Genomic DNA, 25,004 nt, shown 5'->3' on the forward strand with positions numbered 1-25,004 from the left:
TGAATTGTATTTGTCACATACACACATTAATTGAAAGTTGAGAAATATTTTTCATATCTACTATCTATAGCAAAATATATTTGTTTTTTAAAGAGAAGTAAAGGTGGCATGTAGTTCTAGTAAAAATTTCTATGTAAATTCACGTATTTGGGGTTAAGTAAATCTCAGTTGTTTATGTAACTATATATTTTTCCAAAAAATGTCACTAAATAGTTAAGGATCCAGTTATTATTATTTCATTGAGTGCAATAAAATTGTTTATTATGTTATATGTTAATTCATATAAAATTAATATTTCTATTTTAATAAGATGAGATTAATGTCGTTACTTATGAACTTAAAATGAGATTATTTGATTTTCATTGTATCTGTCTGTTCATTTGAATAAGTAAAATTATATACCCCCCCTTTTTGGAGGCATACCATTGCCATATGGTAATTAGAATCTCAATTTGATTCTGAAGGAAAATATTCTTCATGTTAATGCATTATTAAATAATTATTCTTACATTTAAAGTGAGTATTCTCTGAGACTTTACTTCAGCTTTTACTATTGTGAAACTATGGGTCCAAACTTGTCTTTTCTGTCTTTAATCAGAATATTCTAGAATATATATTGTAATAATCTTTACTTCTATTGCTTTCAGCCCTCTGTCTACACAGATATAGGCTGTTGCGACCTGGAGGTATTAATTTAAATAATATTACTCTTTTAACAGATTCTATACCACTGGGTTTTCAACTAAGAGTCATTTATTGTGTATCATGTTGACAGGAACTAGACCAAGAAGAAGTAAACATAGAACACGTAGAGCAAGTCAGGATCCCTGGCCTTAAGCGTTTGCACACTGATGAGGAAAGGCTTATAATTCTTCTAATAATAGGAATGGTGTGCCGAGCACTGTGGTAGCAGGGAATAGAGAATGGGAAAAGGGTATATGTATCTAAACTAGAGAATCAAGGAAGGTTTCAGATTTTGGAGGACACGTAAGAATTACCTCGATGAGGGAAGAATAGGAATGAGATGGAGGGCATTCTTCACGAAAGGTATGCTGTATTGGAAATTATATTTCATTTCATTGATAAAATTCTTATACTCTTGTATCTTGAGGCAAGATATCTGTACATTAACTGTCAGTTCTGCAGTCGCTTTTAAAGAATTAAAATCTGTTGAACTATGGTCAGTGATGTTGGGCATCATGATAGGGATGACCTTTAGAGGGGCAGGGAGGAACCAGAGGGGAGACAAGAGGGAGCTTTCAGGGTGCTATTCTGTTTCTTGGTTTTGCTTTGGGTCTGGTCATGTGGGTTTCACATGTGAAAACTCACTGAGCTGTTCATGTGCTTTCCTCTGTCTTTATTATTCTTCAGCAAAAAGTTTTAACATCAAACAAAACTCCATTCATTTCAGGAACAGACATTCTTAGCTTTTTATCTATTTTGATAACTGTAAATGCAGTTAAGCACAATAAGGAGTATGAAAGCTTATTTTTAACGTACTTGATTGTGGTTCTTCAACCTAAGGTGAGCAGAAATTTTTAATTTTGATGAAGTCTCATTTACTAGTGTTTTCCTTTTATGACTGTTGTTTTCTGTGTCTGGCTGAAGAAATCTTTATCTACTCACTAATTGTGAAGATGTTTCCCTTTGTTTTCTTCTAAAGCCTTACAATTTTAGCTTTACTTCTAAGTCTATGATCTGTTCACTTCATTTCTGTTTGTAGTCTGATGTAATGTTTGAGCATCTCCTCCCCTCACCCCATGTGAATGTACAATTGTAGCATCATTTTTTGAAAAGATTCTTTCCCATTGAATTCCTTTGGCATCTTTGTAAACAATTAAATGACTGTAAGTGTTGGACTATTTCTGGGCTCTATTCTGTTCCATTGATCACTTTGTCTATCCTCAGCCAATACCAGATAACTCTACTTTACATACAGCAAGACTTGAAGTGAAGTGGTATAATGCCACCAGCTTTATTTTTTGTTGCAGGATTGTTTGGGCTATTTTAGGTCCTTTGCATTAGCATGTACATTGTTGAATTGGCTAGTAATTTTTATTTCTAAAAAATGCCTGCTAACATTATGGTTTGCATCAATTCAGGGAGAATTGAATCTTAATAATATTGAAACTTCTAAGCCATGAAAGTATGTGTTTCTTTCATGGCTTAGAAAGACATACTTTTCCATTTTTTAAGGCTTTTAAAAAATTTCTCCCAACAATGTTTATAGTTTTTTAGTGTGGAGGCTTTACACACTTGTTAAATTCATTCCTAAGGATTTTATGTTTTCTGACATTATTATACATGGGATTATTTTTAAAATTTTGTTTTCCACTTGTTTGCTTCTGTATTTGCTTCTGTATTCAGAATTGATTTTTTAAAAATATATACATTATATTTCTAAATTCACTGGTAGGTTTGGTGATGTCTTTGGGATTTTCTACATAAGTAATTGTGTCATCTATGAATAGGAATAGTCTTACTTCTTTCTCTCTTTATGCTTTTGATTTTTTTCTTTTGCATTGGCTAGAGCCTCTCAGAAGATGTTGAATGGTGGTGAGAGCAGGCATCTTACTTGTTCCCAGTCTTGGGGGAAAGTGTTTTCAGTGTTTCACCATCAAGTTAAATGCTAGCTATAAGTTTTTTATAGATACCATCAGTCAGGCTTAGGAAGTTCCCTTCTATTTTTTGTAAATGGTAATGAATTTTATCAAATGCTTTTTTTCTACATGTCCTGAAATGACTATATAGTTCTTCTCTTATTCTGTTATATTGGTAGACTACATTGATTAATTTTCTAACATTTACCCAGTTTTGCAGTTTTGCAATAATTTTGCAAAAATAACCCTATATATATAATATATATTTTGCAAAAATAACCCTGCTTGGTTATATATCACTTGATTTGATTTACTAATGTGTTGCTGAGGAGTTTTAGGTCTTTTGAAGAACGTTAGCCTGTGATTATCGTGCTTGTAATGTTTTTGTCTTTGGTATCGAAGTTGTGCTGTCCTCACGGAACAAGTTAGGCAGCCTTTCTTCATCCTCTGCATTCTGACAGAGTTTCTGTATGGCTGCAGTTATTCTTCCTTGAATGTTGGACAGAATTCACCGACCAATATTATTTCCCTAATAGATATAGAGCTCTTCACATTTAATATTTGGTCTTGTGTATGATAAGTCCTATTTTTTATGTAATTTGTTCATTTTGTTTGTTACTGAATTTATTGGCACAAAGTTGCTAATAATATTCTTATTATCTTTTCACAAATGTGGCTCCTATAGTGGTGTCCCTGTTTCATTGTGGACTTGTGTTCTCTGTCTATACCATTGATTTTTGCTCTTATCTTTATTATTTCTTCTACTTACTTTTAGCATGCATTTCTTTTTTATCTTCTTCTTCTTTTTTAAAATATTTATTTATTTATTTAGACTGCACCAGGTCTTAGTGGCGGCACGTGGGATCTTCGCTGTGGCATGCTTAGCTGCGGCATGCAGACTCTTAGTTGCGGCATGCGGACTTCTTAGTTGTGGCATGCGTACTTCTCAGATGTGGCATGGACTCTTAGTTGCGGCATGAATGTGGGATCTAGTTCCCTGGCCAGGGATCGAACCCAGGCCCCCTGCATTGGTAGCGTGGATTCTTACCCGCTGGACCACCAGGGAAGTCCCTCTTTTTTATCTTCTTAAGGTGGACCGTTAGGTCATTGATTTTTAAAAACAGTTCTTTTCTAATATAAGCAATTAAAACTATAAATTTGCCTCCAAGTAGTGTTTTACTTGCATTCCACAAATTTTGTCACATTGTATTATTATTATCATTTAGTACAAAATAATTTCCATTTTCTTTGTATTTTTTTCTTTTATTCATGGATTATTTAGAAATATATTGTTTAATTTTTAAATATGTGAGGCTTTCCAGATAATTTATTGTTGTCAACTACTAATTTTTTTCTGTTGCAGTCAGAGAAAAGAGACTATATTTTAGCAATATATACTGAAATATTTATAGATGAAATCATATGTCTGAGATTCACTTCAAAATAATTCAGGGTGGGGTGGGAGGAGCGGATATGAATATCGATAAAATGAGAGAGGCTGTGAGTGGATGATGATACATGGGGGTGGTTCTATTTTACTATTCTATTTACTTTTGAAAATTTTTCTATAATAAAAATTCAAAAGGAAAAAGGATCCCATCTGTCTGACAAGTCTTCTCAGACCTCACATTTATTATGGAAGTCCATTGTCTGAGAAGTCTGGTTTCCCCACCAGTCACCTCCATTATTCTCTTACGATCTACACCCAGTTTGTTCCTTTCATAGCATTTATTACAAATTATAATTACAAGGAGTTTCTTTTTATTTTTTGTTAACTTATTTTCTGTTTGTGGTCCTACCTCTGCCTGACTGGAATGCATTTCTTCACCAGTGTGTGCTAGCTCTCACGCATAGTCTTTTGTTTAGTAAATAATTGTAAAAGGGAGGGAAGAAGGAAAGAACTCCGAGACTTTCTACTGAAGTGAAGAGCTTTGCATGTCTTCATCCTCACTGTATTCTAAGAGGCCTGCTCTGTATTTCCAGAGCTTCCTGTGAGTCATGATCCCTTTAGCTTAGTGGTGTTCAGAACTCTTCAGTGGGCTCTCGGTGTACCAAGGGGCTGCCTTGTAGTTCAGCTGCTGTTAAAGCTCACATCTGCTTTAACCTAGGCACCTCAGGTTTTTTAAATTTTTCTTTAATTAATTTGCAAGAATTCAATTGAAGAAAAGTTTCCACAGCTTAAAAAAAAACAAATAATTTTGGAATAATTTTACTGATGCTTTTATAGTAATTTCAACTCAACTCTCATACTTAGGGCATACATTTAGAATTTATTATTTTTGCTATATTGTAAAATTTTAATATTAGAAATCAATGTTATTTTGAGAATATTAGAGGTTTTCTTACCTATTTCTCACTCACCATGTAAGTGGTATTTATTGACAAGATAGTTTTAAATGCTATTTATTTTTTATTTGTACTTTTAGAGTTCAGATTAAGGGTGATATTGTGTGGCATTAATTAGAATGAATTAAGTTTATGACGAATGATGTTTTAAAACATTTGTATTTTTACCAGTGATCTTAGTACTCAGGAAATTATAAGATTTTATTCCCAGTAGAATTAGGAAAACTTAGGTGGTTTCTGTGATGAAACCATTGTATAAATTTATTTAAACCTTTTTCCGTTAAACATTTTTGGACATAAAATTTTCAAAAAGGCAAGAACATCTTATACAGTGCCAAGAAGAGGCATCTGCAGCCCATGGGCTCTGTGTGGGGTGCTGAAGCCCATCAGGTATGAAAACTGCTCGCCACCCCCAGTGTCGGAGCACCCGCCTCACGGGGTTCCATGGAGCACTTAAGACCCTTTCCGGGTTACCTGAGCTCCCATTCTGGCTTTACCACTCAACTGGCTTGTAGGACCCAAAGCAGGTGATGTAATTTCCCCGTGTTGTAGTTTCCTCTTTGTAAAATGAGAATAATAGTTATCTCATAGGGTTTTAGTGTGTGAGGAGCGTAGGTCACTTCTGGGACACAGTAAACTCTGGGTGCACGTTAGTTCCTCAGTCAATGCCAGTTAGCACTGCTGCAGCCACAGCACGCGAACTGCCTGCTCACTTGAACTTGTCTGCTGCCAGAGGACTTCAGCGGAAGGTCTCAGCACGTTTTATATCCCGGCACCTAGTGCAGCATCTGCCGCAGGGCCTGGCATGTGGCAGGCATTAGCTCTGCTAAATGTAGCCCAGCTTCCTGGTCTTTTGGAAGTGCTTCAGTGTAAATATTTACTTAGAGGCATTTCGCCACTGAGACTCTCAGCTCCATCTCCAATCCCGCAGAGACCCATCTCCCAGCATAGCGTGTTGTACTTACTCAGTAGTAATAGGTATTTACTGTACTAGTTTGCCAAGGCTGCCATAACAAAATACTGCAGACTGGGTGGCTTAAACAACAGGAACTTATTTTCTTACTGTTGGAGGCTGTTGATCCAAGATCAGGGTGCCTGCAGAGTAGTTTCTTGTGAGGCCTCTCTCCTTGATTTGCAAGTGGCCACCCTCTTGTGGCCTCTTCATGTGGTCATCTCTCTGTGCGTCTAATCTCCTTTTCTTGTAAGCGCACCATTCAGATTGGATTAGGGCTCATCCTACTGACCTGTTTTTAACTTAATTGCCTCTTTAAAGGCCTTATCTCCAAATAGAATCATTCTGAAGTTCCGGGGGTTAGGGCTTCAACACAAGAATTTTGGGAGGACAGCCCATAACACTTACCATTACTTACTACCATAGTAATAGCACTTACTATTAAAATCATTGCCCTCAAAGACTTAATATTTGACTAATCAGATTTTTTAAAAATAAAAGTGGATTGATTTTTTGATGAAAGCATTGATCTTAGCCCACAGTTTAGAAGCCAAAGGGTGTGTTGTATGATGCCCTTTAGTTGGTGTATTTTCTTTATTCGTGAACTCAGTTATTCATGTCTTTACCAGGTATTTAATGAGCACGTACCAGGCAGTGTGCTAGAAACTAGCAGTACGGTGCTGAGCTAGACACAGTGCCTACCATTGTCCAGTTCATAACCTAGTATATTTTTAAAATATCTGTGTCTCTGGATGATAAGAATTACTCCCCCTGGGTGTTAGGTCTTGGGACGTGTTGTTGTTAGACCAAATTACTCTGTATTTTAGAAATTAATTAATTTTGAAAGCATTTGAATCCTGATTCTAGCCACTACCTAGGAATGTGACCTTGAGCAAATTATTTAATCCCCTTACACCACCATTTCCTCTTTGTAAAGTAAGAGTATAAATATTTCATAGGGTAATTCCTGATTAAGTGAGATGGCGCATGTTGTATGCTTAGCCCCATACTTGGCGCCTAGGAAGAGCTTAATAAAATGGTTGCTGCTGTTTCCTTTTTAATACAAGAGCTAAACCTCATCTTGGAGGTGAGATGGAGGTGACATCTAAGAATAGCTTTATATGTAGGTTTCTAATCATTGGAGAGAGCTTTTGCCAAAGCTTTGGAGTTTGTTTGTTATAATTTCTACCCTGCTGATTTCCAGAAAGGATTTGAAATAGCTGCCCAGCTGAGAAGTGTGTTCCAGTTGTGAGGTAATGGAGAAAACCCTGACCCAGAACTGACGTGCACTTAGGGCCAGGTCCACTCTTCCAGCCAGCTGGCTGAGCTTGGGCGACCCTGAAGTCCAGGCTTTCCCGTATCACATTCTTTGCCTTGTTTATTAATTAGCAAATGGTCAGTTTTAGATATTGACCTTAAGTTTCTGAGAACTTGTGTATATCTCTGGAGTTTCATAAGTTGTAAATTATATTCTGAAAGCAGAAATATATAACTTGAATTTAATCTTGCTCCTGAATAAAATAACCATCACTTTCCAGAGAGTAATCATTAATATAAATGACTTAATATATAGTCCATTCATAGTCTTTCCTTTGCTGAATTCATTTCAGAGCCCCTAATATATTGTTAACATTACATTTACCTTGATACTTGTTTTGGTGAAGAGTGTTCTTAGAAAAGGTACTGAAGTCCTAAGTTCTAAAACCTTGGCTTTCTTACATGTCTGTCATGTATTTGGAACACATTTGCAAGGCACTAAGTCAGTTCTAACTGATAGAGACAGAATATCAGGCTTCATGAGAAGTTTTTTCTTGTCATTGTTGCTGTTGTATTTGTTTTTGCATGGTGGGGTGGGAATGCTTTTTAACTTACGGATCATTAGTGCCACTTGGGTTATTAAATGGAGATAAAATAAGGAGATGAAAGATTTTAAATAGAAGAATGTCTTTCTAGGAGATGAGAAAGGTTAATAAACCCATGCAAATGTGTTCTACTTGCAAGTTTCTGTCTGTATAAGCTCTTTATTATTTCGTGAAAAGTTTACAAAATTTTATTCAACTTTCCTTTGTAATTTATAGAAAAAATAGGTACTGTATCTCACAGAGTTACAGATCTTAGTTCTTATCTGATATTTGGTGGCGATGAATTTTGTATTTTCTATTGTTGCTGTTACAGTTGTCCCTTTGCATCCATGGATTCAACCAACCATGGATAGGAAATATTGGGGGGGGGATTTCCAGAACGTTCCAAAAAGCAAAATTTGAATTTACCATGCTCCAGCAACTAATTACATAGCATTTACATTGTAATAGATATTATAAGTAATCTGAAGATGATTTAAAGTATAAGGGACTTGAGCATTGGGGGATTTTGGTACCCTCCTAGGGCAGGGTGGGGTTGAGGGGTGATCCTGGAATCAGTCCCCCTCAAATATTGAGGGACGACTGTAGATAATTTTTTTAAATAATTACAAGCTACAGATTTGTTTTAAGTTTAATTGTTTTGTGATGTCAAAACATAGGCAACTAGTAGAATGGGAGAAAATATTTGTAAATCATATATCTGCTAAGGGATTAATATCTAGACTATGTAAAGAATTACAACTCAATAGGAACAACAAAAAACCCAATTCAAAAATAGGCAGAGAGGGTTTCTCTGGTGGCACAGTGGTTAAGAATCCACACAGTCTGAGCCCTGGTCCGGGAAGATCCCACACGCCGCGTGCAACTAAGCCCATGAGCCACAACTACTGAGCCTATACTCTAGAGCCCGCATATTAGATATTAGGCAGGAGACTTGAATAGACACTTCTCCAAAGAAGATATACCTGTAAGCACATGAAAAGATGCTTATCATTAGTCATTAGGGAATTGCATATCAAAAGCACAGCAAGATACCACATCATACCTATTAGGATGTGACTATTACAAAAAGAAAATTTAAAAAGGTAAATAAAAGTTGGTGAGGGTGTGGAGAAATTGGAATTCGCATGCATTGCTGACGGGAATGTAAATGGTAGAACTGCTGTGAAAACCAGTTTGGTGGTTCCTCGAAAAGTTAAACATAGAATTATCATATGATCTAGCAATTCCACTCCTAGGTATTTACCCAGAGAATTGAAAGCAGGGCCTCGGGTACCTGTACACCAATGTTCATAGCAGCATTATTCACAGTAGCCAAAACGAGGAAACAACCAGTGTCCATTAGCTGATGAATGAATAAACAAAATGTGGTATATAAATGGAATGGAATGTATTGGGTTGGCCTAAAAGTTTGTTCAGTTTTCCCGTAAGACAGCTCTAGTAACACTGAGTTGTCTTTAACTTCATTAGAATCAATTTTGTTAGATTGTATTGTGACAGCTGTCATATTAGTGTGCATTTAAAAAAAAACATTAAAATTGGTGAGTTTTTGTGTAGCCTTTTAATATTGAAGATGGAAGAAAAAAGCAACATTTTTGGCACATTATGCTTTATCATTTCAAGAAAGGTAAAAACACAACTGAAACGAAGAAGAGATTTGTGCAGTGTATGGAGAAGGTTCTGTGACTGATTGAGCGTGTCAAAAGTGGTTTGCGAAGTTTTGTGCTGGAGGTTTCTTTCTGGACAATGCTCCACAGTCGGGTAGACCAGTTGAAGTTGATAGCGGCCAAATCGAGAACTTAATTGAGAACAATCAACGTTACATCACTTGGGAGATAGCTGACATACTCAAAATATCCAAATCAAGCGTTGAAAATCATTTGCACCAGCTTGGTTGTGTGAATCGCTTTGATGTTTGGGTTCCGCATAAGTTAAAGAGAATAAAACCTTCTTGAAGGTATTTCTGCATACGATTCTCTACTCACATGTAGTGAAAACGTTCCATTTTTAAAACGAATGGTGACGGGTGATTAAAAGTGGATACTGGGGCTTCCCTGGTGGCGCAGTGGTTGAGAGTCCGCCTGCCGATGCGGGGGACACGGGTTCGTGCCCCGGTCCGGGAAGATCCCATGTGCCGCGGAGCGGCTGGGCCCGTGAGCCACGGCCACTGAGCCTGCACGTCTGGAGCCTGTGCTCCACAACGGGAGGGGCCACAGCAGTGAGAGGCCCGCGTACTGCAAAAAAAAAAAAAAAAAAGTGGATACTGTACAGTAATGTGGAATGGAAGAGATCGTGGGGCAAGCGAAATGAACCATCACCAACCACACCAAAGGCTGGTCTTCATCCAAAGAAGGTTGTTTATATGGTGGGATTGCAAGGTAGTCCTCTATTATGAGTTCCTTCTGGAAAACCCAACGATTAATTCCAACAAGTACTGCTCCCAGTTAGACCAACTGAAAGCAGCACTTGACGAAAAGCTTCCAGAATTAGTCAACAAAATGCATGATCTTCCATCACGATAACGCAAAAACCACATGTTTCTTTGATGACCAGGCAAAAACTGTTACAGCTTAGCTGGGAAGTTCTGATTCATCCGCTGTATTCACCAGACGTTACACCTTCGGATTTCCATTTATTTCGGTCTTTACAAAATTCTCTTAATGGAAAAAATTTCCATTCCCTGGAAGACTGTAAAAGGTACCTGGAACAGTTCTTTGCTCAAAAAGATAAAAAGTTTTGGGAAGATGGAATTATGAAGTTGCCTGAAAAATGGCAGAAGTAGTGGAGCAAAACGGTGAATACGTTGTTCAGTAAAGTTCTTGGTGAAATTGAAAAATGTGTCTTTAATTTATACTTGAAAGCCGAAGGAACTTTTTGGCCAACCCAATATTTGGCCGTTAAAAAGCTATGAAATTCTGATGCATGCAACAACATGGATAAACCTTAAAGACGTTATGCTAAGTGAAATAAACCAGACACAAAAGGGCAAATACTGTATGATTCTACTTATATAAGGTACCTAGAATAGGCAAATTCATAGAGACAGAAAGTAGAATAGAGGTTACCAGGGGCTGAGGGGGAGAGGAAAGTGGGGGGTTATTGTTTAATGGGTACAGAGTTTCTGTTTAGGATAATGAAACAGTTCTAAAATGGATAGTGGGGACGGTTGCACAACATTGTGAGTGTACTTATGCTTCTGAATTGAAAATGGTTAAAATGGTGATTTTTTATGTTATGTATATATTTTACCATAATAAAAACATTAAAACAAAACAAAAAAAGAAACCAACTAAACAATAGCTACCATACAGACAGATTTACACAGTTATATCTTTTCAGTATCTTTTCTCCACTGATTTTTACTCATTTTTATGGGCATCTCAAAATTGTATGGGTACTTATTAGAATTTTAGGATTGATTGCCATTAGGTTTGTATTGCCTTTGAATTACAAATGGTATGGGGTTTTTAATGCTATTTTTATGGCAAAGATTTTTAATGAATCGCCTTTGTTTTGCAGTTACTTCGAGAGCTTAAGCATCCAAATGTCATCTCTCTTCAGAAGGTGTTTCTGTCTCATGCTGATAGGAAAGTATGGCTTCTGTTTGACTACGCTGAACATGACCTTTGGGTAAGGTGAATTGTTGGTGGACATGGAGCCATGGTTTCAGTTGGGGATTAAGAGGGACTGACTGAAAACAATTTTGGGAGCTCATCTTCGTATGAGATTTACATTTTTTTTTTTTTTTTGCGGTACGTGGGCCTCTCACTGTTGTGGCCTCTCCCTTTGCGGAGCACAGGCTCCACACGCGCAGGCATAACGGCCATGGCTCATGGGCCCAGCCGCTCCGTGGCATGTGGGATTTTCCCGGACAGGGGCACGAACCCGTGTCCCCTGCATCGGCAGGTGGACTCTCAACCACTGTGCCACCAGGGAAGCCCTCAGCAGATTATTTTTAAAATAGGATTTACAGAAGCCTTAAGTAACTATAAAATTTACTCCTTTATTAAATATAACAGCTACATTTTTTAAAAAAAACCTGAAAGGCCATCTTGGGGATAAGATTAATGATATATATAGATGAAAATCTATAATAGGATAGCCCAAATAATTTTGAAACATACAAAACTTATATCCTGATCAGTCTTGGGTGAAGAACATGTTAACACAGATTTCAGTTTAAAAAACAAAACAAGTAAACAAAACCCAGTATTACGTCAAGTTAATTCATTAGCAACTACTTCAGTACTGTGAGATATATTTTTCTGATATTTACTAAGTAATAAGGTCTTTAAATATTTCACTGTGTTTTGCATCCTATCTATATTTACTAAGTTAGCGTGACTGCATTTATTGAGCTAAATAAAAGAGAAAACATGCAAGGGATTATAGTATCCGGGCTCAATTTCAAAATCTTCAAAATAATTTATTCTTTCATTCAGCTGTAGTTCGTAAATGCAAATACAAAATTTTGAAATAAAACTAGCACAAATCCTAGTAAAACTGTTTAAAAGTAAATTCACCTTCTGAAAATAGTTAAATAGTTTTAAACTCTTTTGCTAATTTCCAGAAGTATCCTCATTTACATAATTTTAACTTTAACAGACTTCAGAAACTGAAACTTATTTTGGTGTCATATGCTTTCAGATTTAGAAAAAAATGTTTTCATACTGTTTGTAGATTCCTGTTTTCCATGACTAAATGTGGTTTGATTCAAATTATTTTTGTAAGTTGTCTGGAAAGAACTGTTTTCAAACAGAAAATAGACACATGAAATTTTCTCTCTGTTTTATGAAACTATTGTCCAGGGTTCATACTGGTTGTAAATATTTTTTTCTTGTTGGCTTCTGTTCTTTTAAAAGAGATCTAATCAAATTAGGATTCTGTTAATAAAAATTCATTACATCAGGGTGGCCAGTATTGAATTGAACATTCATCATACTGAAATCTAACACAAAATCAAATTATATAATCCAAATTTATGAGAAAATATCCAGGCTGGTTTGTAAAGGTGATTTGTAATAAAACATAGTTGAGCATAGGAGATCGCATTGTATTCACTATGGTTTCTCACAAACTGGTATGTAATATTTAATTTTATATGTAGGTATAATTATGCTTTCACAAATTATACTGCATGTAATGTTGTGCATATAGTCACCATTGGCTTTATCATCATCTTATTAATACTCATTTAAGCCAAATAAGTACTTTAAGTGCTCATTTTAATAAAAACCAAATGGTGATTCAATTTTATTAAAACCTATTCTTTATCCATTTTATTTTCTTATTTTAATTTGGATATTGAAATGAATTAGATGGGGTAAGGCAGCAGAGGGTAAGAAAACAGTTGCAGTAAAAAGATCATTTAAAGAAATCACTTAGGTGTTGGTGAAACCTTATGGTATACATAGTGCACATTTGTTATATTGCCCTGGAATAAAAATGAAGGTAAAAAATTCTCTTACTGTAGTTTTTTGTAGTTATAAAATATTGGTTACAAAGTAATATGTAATACCCTAATGAGAGTATAACTAAAGAAGTGGTATATGGCATCAGTTGGTTATCTTACCTCCCTAAATATTTGTTCCTTTCATTCTTACTCTGGCAGGTTTTAATTTTTTTAATGTATTTTAATTTTTTTTTTTTAAGCTCTGAGGGCCACTGGTTCTTCTTAAGGTGAACAGACTTGATTGTCACATCATTTCTTAGGATAGGTGACAAACAGTCTAGATTATTAAGAGTTATTGTAGCTCTGTTTTGTTTGCCTTTTCTTAAATACTTTAAAAAAATTACTGAGAAGGAAGTTAACATAATGTAATGCTGCTACGAAAGCATAGATTAATCATACTACATATGTACTGACTGATACCCCTTACCTTCTGAAATAAACCTTTGCTTTTTATTTTTTCTTTGGAAGATAAAACTCCTTCACTCATTAGTCATTAGTTATTTCTTACCCATTTTCTACCTCTATATCATAAGAAAGTAGAAATGAAAAGGTTAATGTATAATATTAAATATCTCACTCCTCTTTTAATTATTTTTATTAAGTTCAAGAATACGCCTGATATTCCCTCACAAATACTGGTCAGGAGTCTGCTCTTGCGCATGTTAGACACAGGCATGTGCACAGTGGTGCACACAGCAGAGTTGGCTGCAGCTGACTTGTAGATTTTCTTGCAGTTTAAGAGAACTTTAATTAAAATGAAACCTGTCGAGAGTTTGAAACATTGTATCTTGTTTCTGTTGAGGTACATTTATTTGTAAAATGATTTTTCTGTTTATAAAGTGGTATTGTGTTTACCGGATGTCCACTAACATTATATTGATACCTAGAAACCTTTGATGGATGTTACAAGGCTGTTTTTTTTCCTCGTCTGAAGAAGCTTTCATATTTCTAATTATGTCCAGTGTGAATTGGTCATTTACGTGTTATTCCTTTGTGCTTGGGTGTACTTAATTGAAATATTTTCCCATTTGCTTTCTTTATAACTCATGTATTGTAAATAGGTACCACATCTATGCTATGTCAACCAACCAGAACTCTATCTGTTCTTTTTTTTTTTTCATTTAATCACTGCAGAATAAAAAATACTCTTTTCTTGAAAATTTTCACCAGATAAACAGGGGTCAAGTAACTCTGAAAGTAATTTTTAATTATACTTTAAAAATAAAATCACATTACTTCTCTGTTGTCATCATTTATTTTCTGAGACCGTATCATATGCTTAGGAAATGACATTTTAGCTCTAGTTATTTGGAAAATTTAAGGTTATTTATGTTATCCAGCAGAACGTGAAATTATATTTTCAAATCTTTGGAAATCCCTGAGTGTTTTTCTGTTAGGAAAATATTATATATCAAACTGTCTTTCCTTTTTTAAGCTTCTGGTGATATTTTTCTTTGTTTCAGCATATAATCAAGTTTCACAGAGCGTCTAAAGCAAACAAGAAGCCAGTACAGTTACCTCGGGGAATGGTGAAGTCACTATTGTATCAGATCCTAGATGGGATTCACTACCTGCATGCTAACTGGGTGTTGCACAGGGATTTGGTAAGTTGAAATATAGTTAGGTTTAAGCCAGAAAGATGCATTTGGAGTTGGATGATTTTTTAGTTGTCTCTAGATATCAGTGCTATACAGGCCTGCAAACCTTATAGAGGAAGTGGGAATGCTAGTCTCAAAACTAGCCTAGCCTTGTGCTTTTGTGTAATGCATCCTGCTTCTTGACATACGTTAAGCTGGTGCTGAAGAGGTGAAAGAGGGCACATTTGTTTTGCTAAGCTTTCGGGGTTTTCTTCAAGTCTGTAAATAACGTATTGGCCTGCTTTACATTGAATATTATATGCCAGGCAAACTCTAGAAGTTGGTATGTTTATGAGTAACTTGAAAATAACCCTTTGGAGCCTACTGTATCCTAAGTTGTATATTAGAAGAGGAGCATTCATCTGCTTATTTTTAAACCCACTATGTTAGTAGCAGTCTCTCTGCCAACAGCCTTTAATAATCATGATTGAGTACATTATTGAGTGCCTTGTCATGTTAAGCTGCAATAAATTTTTACGAATTTAGAAACTTCAGAAACTGACTTTATTTTTATTTCACATGGCAGAATAGTTTATGCCCTTTTTTAAAAAAACCCATATAGCATTAAATTGGTGATTAAATGGTGCATTGTTCATTAAATCTTCATAGATTTAAATTATGTAAATCTCAAATTCCCCTTTTCCCCTTTCATATTGCGTAATGTAGTAACTCTAGTAAAGTGTGCCTTCATTTCAAACAATTATAAACACAATACTGGAAGTGATGACTTGGTCTCTAGTCACATGTGTACATTAGGAAAAAACCCGTCGCCAACTTGGAGGTGGAGCTGCTCTGCCCCTCACGCAGATATTCTTTCCAGGCTGCTCTGAATGCTCTCTGCATTCAGTCTCTGGCCTTCAGTCAGGTGTTTTAGTTTCTAGTTCTTTCATCTGTCTTCAGTAAATCTTGAAATAAGTTTAGTGGTAGTTAGTTTATCTCCAGTTGTCAAATCTAGAAACCATTTAGAGTAGGACCAATAACACATCAGAAATTTGGTTGAAATAACTTTTTCCCTTATGCAAAAAATTTTCCTTTATTTTTAATAGAATTAGGTTATTTTATTTATAAACAATGAATTTATAGAACATGAATGTGAAAAATCCTTTGTCGTGGGCTTCCCTGGTGGCGCAGTGGTTGAGAGTCTGCCTGCCGATGCAGGGGACACGGGTTCGTGCCCCGGTCCGGGAAGATCCCACATGCCGTGGAGCGGCTGGGCCCGTGAGCCATGGCTGCTGGGCCTGCGCGTCCGGAGCCTGTGCTCCGCAACAGGAGAGGCCACAGCAGTGAGAGGCCTGCGTACCACAAAAAAAAAAAAAAAAAAAAAAAATCCTTTGTCGCTCTATGAAACTGAATATAAATTTCAGCTTTTAGGGGTAGAGTGAACTTAGGGAAAAACTATTACTACTTTTGAGTTACTGACCTTTTTTATGATTCTAAAAGAATAGAATCTGGTTTTTCCCCATAGAGTTAATTATGCTACGATAACGCTACATTTTCTTTCTAATGTAAGTATTTTCTCATCACTAAAATATGTATGTTCATTAGATGAATACAAACTGATTTTTAAACCAGTATTTAATTTTTATGTTAATGTATAATATACCTGAACTACTCACATTAGTATTAACTACAGTAGTGAAAATAATTTCAAAGTCTGATTTCTTTTGTGTCTCTCTTGGGAGAGCTCTTTCTATTGATACGGCCAGAACAAGTTGTCTTTGGCACAGAGACGGTATAGAGCAGGTCATCTCAGAAGTCTCTGTTGGTGGTGTACCAGGAGACAGATGCAGTGGAGCAGTGCACTTAGGTGCAGGTGACAGAGGGATGCACTGTCTGTAGCTGATTTAAAAATAATAAACAGACGAAAAGTAGTTACTTTTGAAAAATTTATTTATTAATTATTCTTGGCTGCGTTGGTTCTTTGTTGCTGCCCACGGGCTTCCTCTAGTTGCCATGAGCGGGGGCTACTCTTCGTTGCTCTGTGCGGGCTTCTCATTGCAGTGGCTTCTCTTGTTGCAGAGCACGGGCTGTAGGTGCGCGGGCTTCAGTAGTTGTGGCACGCGGGCTCAGTAGTTGTGGCTGGCGGGCTCTAGAGCGCAGGCTCAGTAGCTGTGGCGCACGGGCTTAGTTGTTCCGCGGCATGTGGGATCTTCCCAGACCAGGGCTCGAACCCGTGTCCCCTGCATTGGCAGGTGGATTCTTAACCACTGCGCCACCAGGGAGGCCCGTTACTTTTTATTGTTACCGTATGCTGGCAATTCTGAACAGTATCAGTGATAAAATATTCCTGTTCACTGAGGCAAACTGTTCCTACTCCTGTGCCCTTCTTGATATGCCACTGCTCTCTGTTTAAAAGTGTGTTCATCCAAAATATTTTGTAAAATGTAAGTGGTTGTTTTTCTGCTGCTGCCTCCTTTGGCTTTCCCATCTGAAGTGTGGTTTCCTGTACTGTCTGTGCGTGACTTCTTAGTGATCCTTCCAAACTCCTGACCCTTCTGTGCATCACAGGCACACTGCACCATCGTCTCCTTAAAACGATAACCTCTGTCCCAGGCTGGATCTTACTGTTTCAGGTACCTGCCTCTTGAATTATTCTTCAGTTCTTGAAGGAAAGATTCATTATCATAGTTTTTTAAAAAATACGTGCTCACCTTCCTGCCAGCTGAAAATTAAATTTTGGAGTTTGATATTATATAGTTTTTCAACGATAGCTACATAAGATATTCATATATGGAGTAATCAAGTATTTACTCTGAAGAACATTCTTTAGAAGCTGTATGATATGCCTTTTTTTAACCCCTTCTCAAATAGTTGTTATGATTTGCGGATGAGATATTTACTCTATGAGAATGAATATAATTACGAGTTAATTATATTCTTTGCTCCTTTCAGTCAGGTTTAGATGAAATGAGACGATACCAACCTTAATAGATCTATGTAGATATTTGTTTGTTTATTTATTGGCCGTGCCACATGGCTTTCAGGATCTTAGTTACCCAAGCAGGGATCAAACCTGTGCCCCCTGCAGTGGAAATGTGGAGTCCTAACCACTGGGACCACCAGGGAATTCCCTACATAGATTTCTAATGTTAATAATTGAACCAATTGGTTAAGTTGCTGACTTGCCACAAGAAACTTCATATTAAGGTGATTAATTGGCATAGACAGCCTAAAAACACAATTTGAAAGTAGCCCAGAATGTTACTGAAGCTTTTGCTTAATAGCATTGGCTTTATTATTAATAGAAATACTGATTTGAGATGATAGAGTTATGAAGTTCTTTGATATATATAGTTGTTATTTAATAAATAAAGATTAATTTTGTCACTACTAATGATTATGTAGTAGCAGATCAGTAACTCAGTAACTGGGATCTGTCATCCTTGGCAGGAAATAGAGATCTAATAATTCTGGAACTCTTGTTGGGCTGAAGGTGGTAATGTGTACACATGTGTGGATGTTTTAAGAAAAACGGGCTAGAAAGGAAAAACATTCAGTATTTATTTTGTGAGATAATTTATGAATCCAAAGTAAACTTTCTAGTTTTAGAGCATTAAAATATGTATGTATAAGTTGGTTTGCTTATACACTTAATCTGTTTGCTGTAAGTAGAGAGAAATAAAAACAGAGGTGTGTGTAAGTTAGCTATGTTGTTTCCTTTGACTACACCCTTCTCCTTTCTTCTTTTTTCTCCTCTCCTTGGAAAGTAAAATCGTTTGACTAATAGTCTGTAGTCCTGGTTCTGGCATTACCATCTGTATTAATCAGCGTTCTCCAGAGAGACAGAATGTGTATATATTAGAGAGAGTGAGATTTCTTTTAAGCAGCTCCCTCAGGCAGTTGTGGAGGCCTGGTTAGTCAGAATCTGCTGGGTAGGCTGGCAGCTTTGACAGACCCAAGGGAAGAGGCGTAGTTGAGTCCAAACTCAGTCTGCTGGCAGAATTCCTTCTTGTTCATGGAGGTCAGTTTGTTTTATTAAGGCCTTCACCTGGTGGATGAGAGCCACCCACGTTATGGAGGGTAATCCCCTTAACTCAAAGTCCACCCATTTAAATGTTAATCTCATCCAAAACCACCTTGACAGAAACATCCAGGATACTGTTTGACGAGATACGCAGGCACTGTGGTCCAGCCAAGGTGACAGATAAAATAAGCACCCCATACAAGTCGGTTAGCCAAGACGCCCGTTAAGGTATTGTGAGAAAAGGCATTGCTGGGTCACGTCGTCCATCCACCCCACCCCACCCCCGTTATCTGCTGTTTATTTAAAATAGGAGTGTTCTGTTGGCTTAAGGAATACTAAGATTTTTTTGCCAGATATCATAAAGAGAAACTAAGTGTGAAATATTATGAAAGCTTCAAATAAAGATATGTTTAAGTGACTCAGAATAAGGAAAGGTTTGAGATCTGTTAGCCTGATTGTATTGAGTTTGGTGATTTTTTTCTGAGCCCAGTCTAGTAAAAAACTTGAAACACCAAAATCATATTCGATACTTTTTGTGTAGAAGCTAAGTTTGATTTGGCAGTAGTGACTGAACTCTTTCCTGTGAGAGGTAGTCCTCCTGGATTGAGTTAAAGCACACGGACAGAGTGTGAGAAGTTCTCACTAACAGTGACTCCATTGTGACCTGTGTGAGGACATCCAGCCAGTTTACTCTATCTGGCCTCTTTCAGTAGAACTGATGTTTTGTTTTTTTGTTTTTTTTGTTTTTGCGGTACGCGGGCCTCTCACCGCCGCGGCCCCTCCCGTTGCAGAGCACAGGCTCCGGACACGCAGGCTCAGCGGCCACGGCTCACGGGCCCAGCCGCTCCGCGGCATGTGGGATCCTCCCGGACCGGGGCACGAACCCGTGTCCCCTGCATCGGCAAACGGACTCTCAACCACTGTGCCACCAGGGAAGCCGAGAACTGATTACTTTTTATAAAACTTTCTAAATTTAGGGATGGTTTTCTTGTGAAATCGTGAAATTTCAAACTCAGTTAATTTTTCTTTTCCTAGGAGAAATTCTGTGATAGATTAAGAATTTGAAAAACGCTTGTCAAACGTATGCATGCTGGTGTTAGTGAACTAGAGATTAAAAACACCAGTACAGGGCTTCCCTGGTGGCGCGGTGGTTGGGAGTCCGCCTGCCTTTGCGGGGGACACGGGTTCGTGCCCCGGTCTGGGAGTATCCCGCGTGCCGCGGAGCGGCTGGGCCCGTGGGCCGTGCCCGCTGGGCCTGCGCGTCCAGAGCCTGTGCTCCGTGGCGGGAGGGGCCGCGGCGGTGAGAGGCCCGCGTACGGCAAAAAAGACCGAAAAAAAAACACACCAGTACAGTCTGACTCCAGTCTCCTTTTTTTCTTTTCTCTCTTTCTTTATAGTTATTTTCCAGCCAACCCCAAGGTTGCGCTGCCTTCCTGAATCCCTGCTCCCTTCATCTCCAGCATCTGAAATTCTATTCATCCTTTAAAGCTCTGCTCCTGCTACCTCATCAGTAAAGTGCACCCCTCTTCCACCTCCACTCCCCCACTCCCACCCCAGTCACACTAGCTGGGAGGGAGAATGTTTACTTCTACACCCTGTAGCAGTTACTTTGAACTACCCCTGGGGCACTTGCTAGTTTTGGTAATTGTATGTCCTCTGTTTGATGGTAAGTCCTGAGGGCAAAGACTGTGACTTTGTATATGTTTGTATCCTGCCCAGCACTTAGCAAAATACACATTAGTGTATACAGTATTGCTTATATTTGTTGAATGAATGAACTAGCCCATTTGTAACAGAAGCAAAGTGGCCTCCAAGGTTATTCTCCATAGCTTATCTCTGATATTACCTGATGCTGGTCCATATCTGCAGACACACAGAGACTCTGCTGTGTTTCTTCCTTTTACTCCCTCTTATCTCTGCTGTGATTCAGTGCAGTGGAACAGTGCAGAAAAAGTTCTTTTCTATTTATACTACATTTTAAGTCCTTTCAGTAGCCTTCCTCTTTCCACCTAAAAGAGCTCAGCTCGCTCTTAGCAGTCAGTTCAGAGACCATTCAGCTAATGATACTGATCTGTTGACCTTTTCCATTGCACTCTTCCTCTACCCCATATTTTTGTTCCTCCCACTGAGACCTATTTCCTGGCCCTTTGTCTGTTCTGATGTTCTTCTCTTCATGTCATTTATTTTTTCCAATTTTCCTTTAATCTTAAGGGTCGAACATTTCCATCATAGTTCGTTTACATCCCTCACTTTTTTTCAAGAACGTCTTAAAGTACCTTCTGTGTGAATTATTCTTTAATTGTAGGTGAGGGGCCCATACCTCCCTTCTCCTATACATCCCAGCTGTTCTGAACTTGCAGCTCTCATGTTTCACTTTAATACTACATTTAACTGACCAGTTCATTACTAATCACAATGTAAATATTTTAATATCTAGCTAATAGTTGTTCATTTTAAATTTTCTAGTGAACTCAATGTTGGCTGAATTTTGTGCTTTTTGTTGAAAATATTCATGCAGTGTATCAGATATACCATAGAAATGATTTACACTCAAATCAGACTTGTATTTAAGTAAGTATTATAGACTTGGGCTTTTGACATGTTTCCTAAGGAACTTAATAGAAAGTGGAGAAGTAGTTATGATGACTGGCCTATTTACCATTAATTTTCGTTAAGTATATATCAGGTTCTCATATGGTCATTAACGTGTTCTACTTTAAAAAAAAATCTAATGTCCAAAATTTCATTTGAATTATTACCTTAATGGTTTTATCATAGTGTTAATTAACTTGGAACTACCAGACACATAGGGTTGTATTTTTGTCCTGTGGCACTAAGTGGATAATATAACATAGTGTATTATATTATATACTATAATATAGTATTAAGTGAGATATACTGTAATATAAGTTTCCACTGTGTTGTTTTCTTTTTTCATTTAAGCTGAATTACAAGGCTGTATACAAACTTTGGAGTGTTTTGGAGTATTACAACTAGCTGCTAGTTTGTCACTCCTGCCCTAAACCAATTCAAAGTAGTTTTTTTTGGGGGGGGGGTATAGCTCAGTGGCAGAGCATTTGACTGCAAAATAGGCTCTTTGTTTTTTTGTGTGGTTGTTTGCCATAGTAAAATTTCCTAGAAAATAAATCTTTGTAGAGATTTCCTTTGGAGTATCCCAGTGGGGATGTGCTATCATGTGTAGTATGTGATGTGACATAGCCCAGTGGGCCATTGCATAAACGTATTTAAAAGATGCTGGAGCTATTTCAGAGCTTTAATCTGACTTACTAAAAACAAATCTGATAGTGCCGCTGCCATGCAGTTTATTTTAATTATACTGGGTAACTTGGAATCACTTGGTGGGGTTTTAGCTGTTTGGTGAAGGATGAGTTGGTTTCCTGTTCAATACAGTCAAAATCTTGGAGTGAGCCATTGACTCAAACTCAGTTTCATAGGGCCTACTTTATGAAGGCACCTAGTTATGTATTGATGGTAACGTGATGAATTATTGGGGTATTTTGGATCTGATTCTTCTTGAGTGAGATTGCCTGCTTTATTAGTTTTGCTTACTAATACTAAAGTTTGCCCACAATGATATGGTTAGTTGGTTTGTTGGGTTTTTTAGATGCATTTTCTTTCTTTTTTTTTTTCACATCTTTATTGGAGTATAATTGCTTTACAGTGTTGTGTTAGTTTCTGCTGTATAACAAAGTGAATCAGCTCTACGTATATATGTGTGTATATATATATATATCCCCATATCCCCTCCCTCTTGGTCTTCCTCCCACCCTCCCTTACCCACCCCTCTAGGTCGACACAAAGCACCGAGCTGATCTCCCTAGATGCATTTTCTTATTGACTGTTGAGCTCTGTACAATAAGTGGAAGACTCAGAAGGAAAGAGATTAAGTGACCTGATTCTGGTTACTTAAGAGAACTGTTTTCAAAGCTGGGTCACTGAATTTAGGGAATTTTTCCTCTAGATCAATGATTTTTAAATTGCAGGTTGTAAAAGCCATAAATGAGTTGGGAAATCACACAACACAACCAGCCTTTTTATTTTTTTAATGGAGTAGAGTAGAATAGAGAAAATATCAGAGTGCATCATATGTCTTGAGGGAAATTATTGTTTCATGAAACTTTTGTTTCAGTTATACATGGGTATATGTGAATGTGGTCATACAATATTAAGTGATTTTTGTTCCTGTGGGTTGTGTTCAAAAAGGTTTGAAAGCTGCTGCACTAGACTGTTTCCCAAAAGGTCCTTGATATGGTTAGGAAAAGAGAACATCAAGGAAAAAAAAGTAGTCAAATCTTTAGAAAACACTTTGTCCCAAATTATAAGTACTTTAATGTTTTATGCAAATTTCTTGACATTGATAATAAAATATTTTGAATAGCCGTAGCCCTGTAGGAAATATGTTTTTCTAAGTAGGGTTTATTTACGAGTAGGAGAATTTCAGGCAAATTTCACCTTCCTCCTTTAATACCTTTCTAAATTGTCTGCATAGTTTGCAGTTAACATATATTATTGTTATATGGAAGAAAACAGAGGAAGATTCTATTTAGTCTTTATTGAAAGTTCACACATGATGTTGAGTGTGCTTTAGTGTATTTATTTTATGGTAGAGGATGATTGCTATTAAGAAAAAAAAGAGCCATGCATACACTTTTTTTCCTGCCTAAAAAAAGAGGACAGTACCTTCTTCAGGGTAAAAAAAAAGAAAAAAGAAAAAAAAAGAAAGAAAAAGGCAGAAAGGACCCTACCACTGTCCAAATGCTGAAAGAGGCAAAGCAACAAAATAATTGACCAGCTGGGAAGAAAGGAGCCTGCGTTCTTGGCCTCTGTTCTAACTGCTGTTGCCCCTTCTCTGTGCTTAGCTTCCTTGAAATGAGTGTTGGGAATATATTAAGCATGTTTCTTTACAACAGAGCTTTTTTGAAGAAAAATGCTTTGTGACTGTCAGGTTTAATCGCTGCTTATTACTTGAGATTTGCTTCATTTACTGGGAGTGAATGAAAGTAAATAAATCTCCAAGGATTTACTCTAATTTTCTTATTTGTCTAATTCTATAACTAGTAAAACATGTAAAATTGTGATCATAAAATTTAGGCTTGAAGATAAAGCATAGGTTTTATTGATAAGAATGGGTTAAGGCAAACTTAAATGAGGTTTGCATTAATTTTAGTTAACATAATGAATTGTGTTTATTCTATAGTATATTTACTTAAATGACCAATTGGGCAGTTTTCTTTCTTGGAAGTATTTGATTGTTTGTAAACAGTCTGTTTGATTTCTTGATATGTGCCATGTTTGTGTAATTTTGATATTGATGTTGAGCATACACAGTGAACTGCGTTCTATCGTTTTACATAATGAAAAAGTGGCCTACTTAATTTTGCTGTATAGCACAGCTGCAAATACCGTACCTGCTTATATGGGCAGATTACAAGTTGATTATGAAAATATTATGTTACTTAGTTTGCATATTGCTTCTAATCTACTTTCTTTAGAGTCTGAGTCTTTTCAGACACTTTATCAGCACAATGCTAGAATCTTTTAAGTCAGATTTCTCACCAATCAAGAACAGATATTCTAAATAATTTAATTGAGTCTTTAAAAAAAATGGAGTGTAAGATAATATCTTTGAGTAATCCTAAAAATTGACTAGAAGTAGAGGATTATCTGAGTTTTAAGTCACATACATTGGTATCTTTTCTCTTTTTTTAACATAAAATGGAGCCAGACCTGTCTTTTCATCTCTTTGATAGAGAGTCATCTGAAGTATTAGGACTGTCTGGCACATAATAAGTGTTCAGTAAGTGCATTTTACTTCAGTCCATCATCACATTGCCCTAGAACTATGAATAAGTACCTTAGGGGCGGGAACTTTATCCATTTCATTTACTGCTGTATCATTATTACCCAGAGTAGCACATATTAGCTGCACAATAAATATTGATTGATTGAATAACTGGATTCTTATCAATGCTACCTTCAAAACATATCTCAGATTGAACTACAGTAAGACGGTCCTATAACTGAGATTTGAATGTGGTGCAGTTGGCATTGGTCCCAGTCATCTGACCAGTGTCTTTTCTCAAATAAGAGTGACCTGTAGTGCTTGTTTTCAGGGAGAAACAGCTGTGGGAAGAGACAGCCATGAAGGGAAGAGCAAATTAGCAGAGATT

General features: G+C 36.9%; 1 protein-coding gene across 6 annotated transcripts in view; it reads left to right on the forward strand.

Moving 5' to 3' along the window:
- Positions 1-25,004, forward strand: part of CDK8 (cyclin dependent kinase 8) — a 121,281-nt gene that overhangs the window by 52,220 nt on the left and 44,057 nt on the right. For all 6 annotated transcript variants that reach the window (XM_030882642.2, XM_030882643.2, XM_030882650.2 and 3 more), the window contains exons 3-4: positions 11,280-11,390; positions 14,676-14,816. In XM_030882642.2, coding sequence (XP_030738502.1) covers positions 11,280-11,390; positions 14,676-14,816 — 252 coding nt within the window. The remainder of the gene's footprint in view (positions 1-11,279; positions 11,391-14,675; positions 14,817-25,004) is intronic.

The sequence above is a fragment of the Globicephala melas genome, chromosome 18 (genome assembly GCF_963455315.2).
Source record: "Globicephala melas chromosome 18, mGloMel1.2, whole genome shotgun sequence".
Taxonomy (NCBI): Eukaryota; Metazoa; Chordata; class Mammalia; order Artiodactyla; family Delphinidae; genus Globicephala; species Globicephala melas.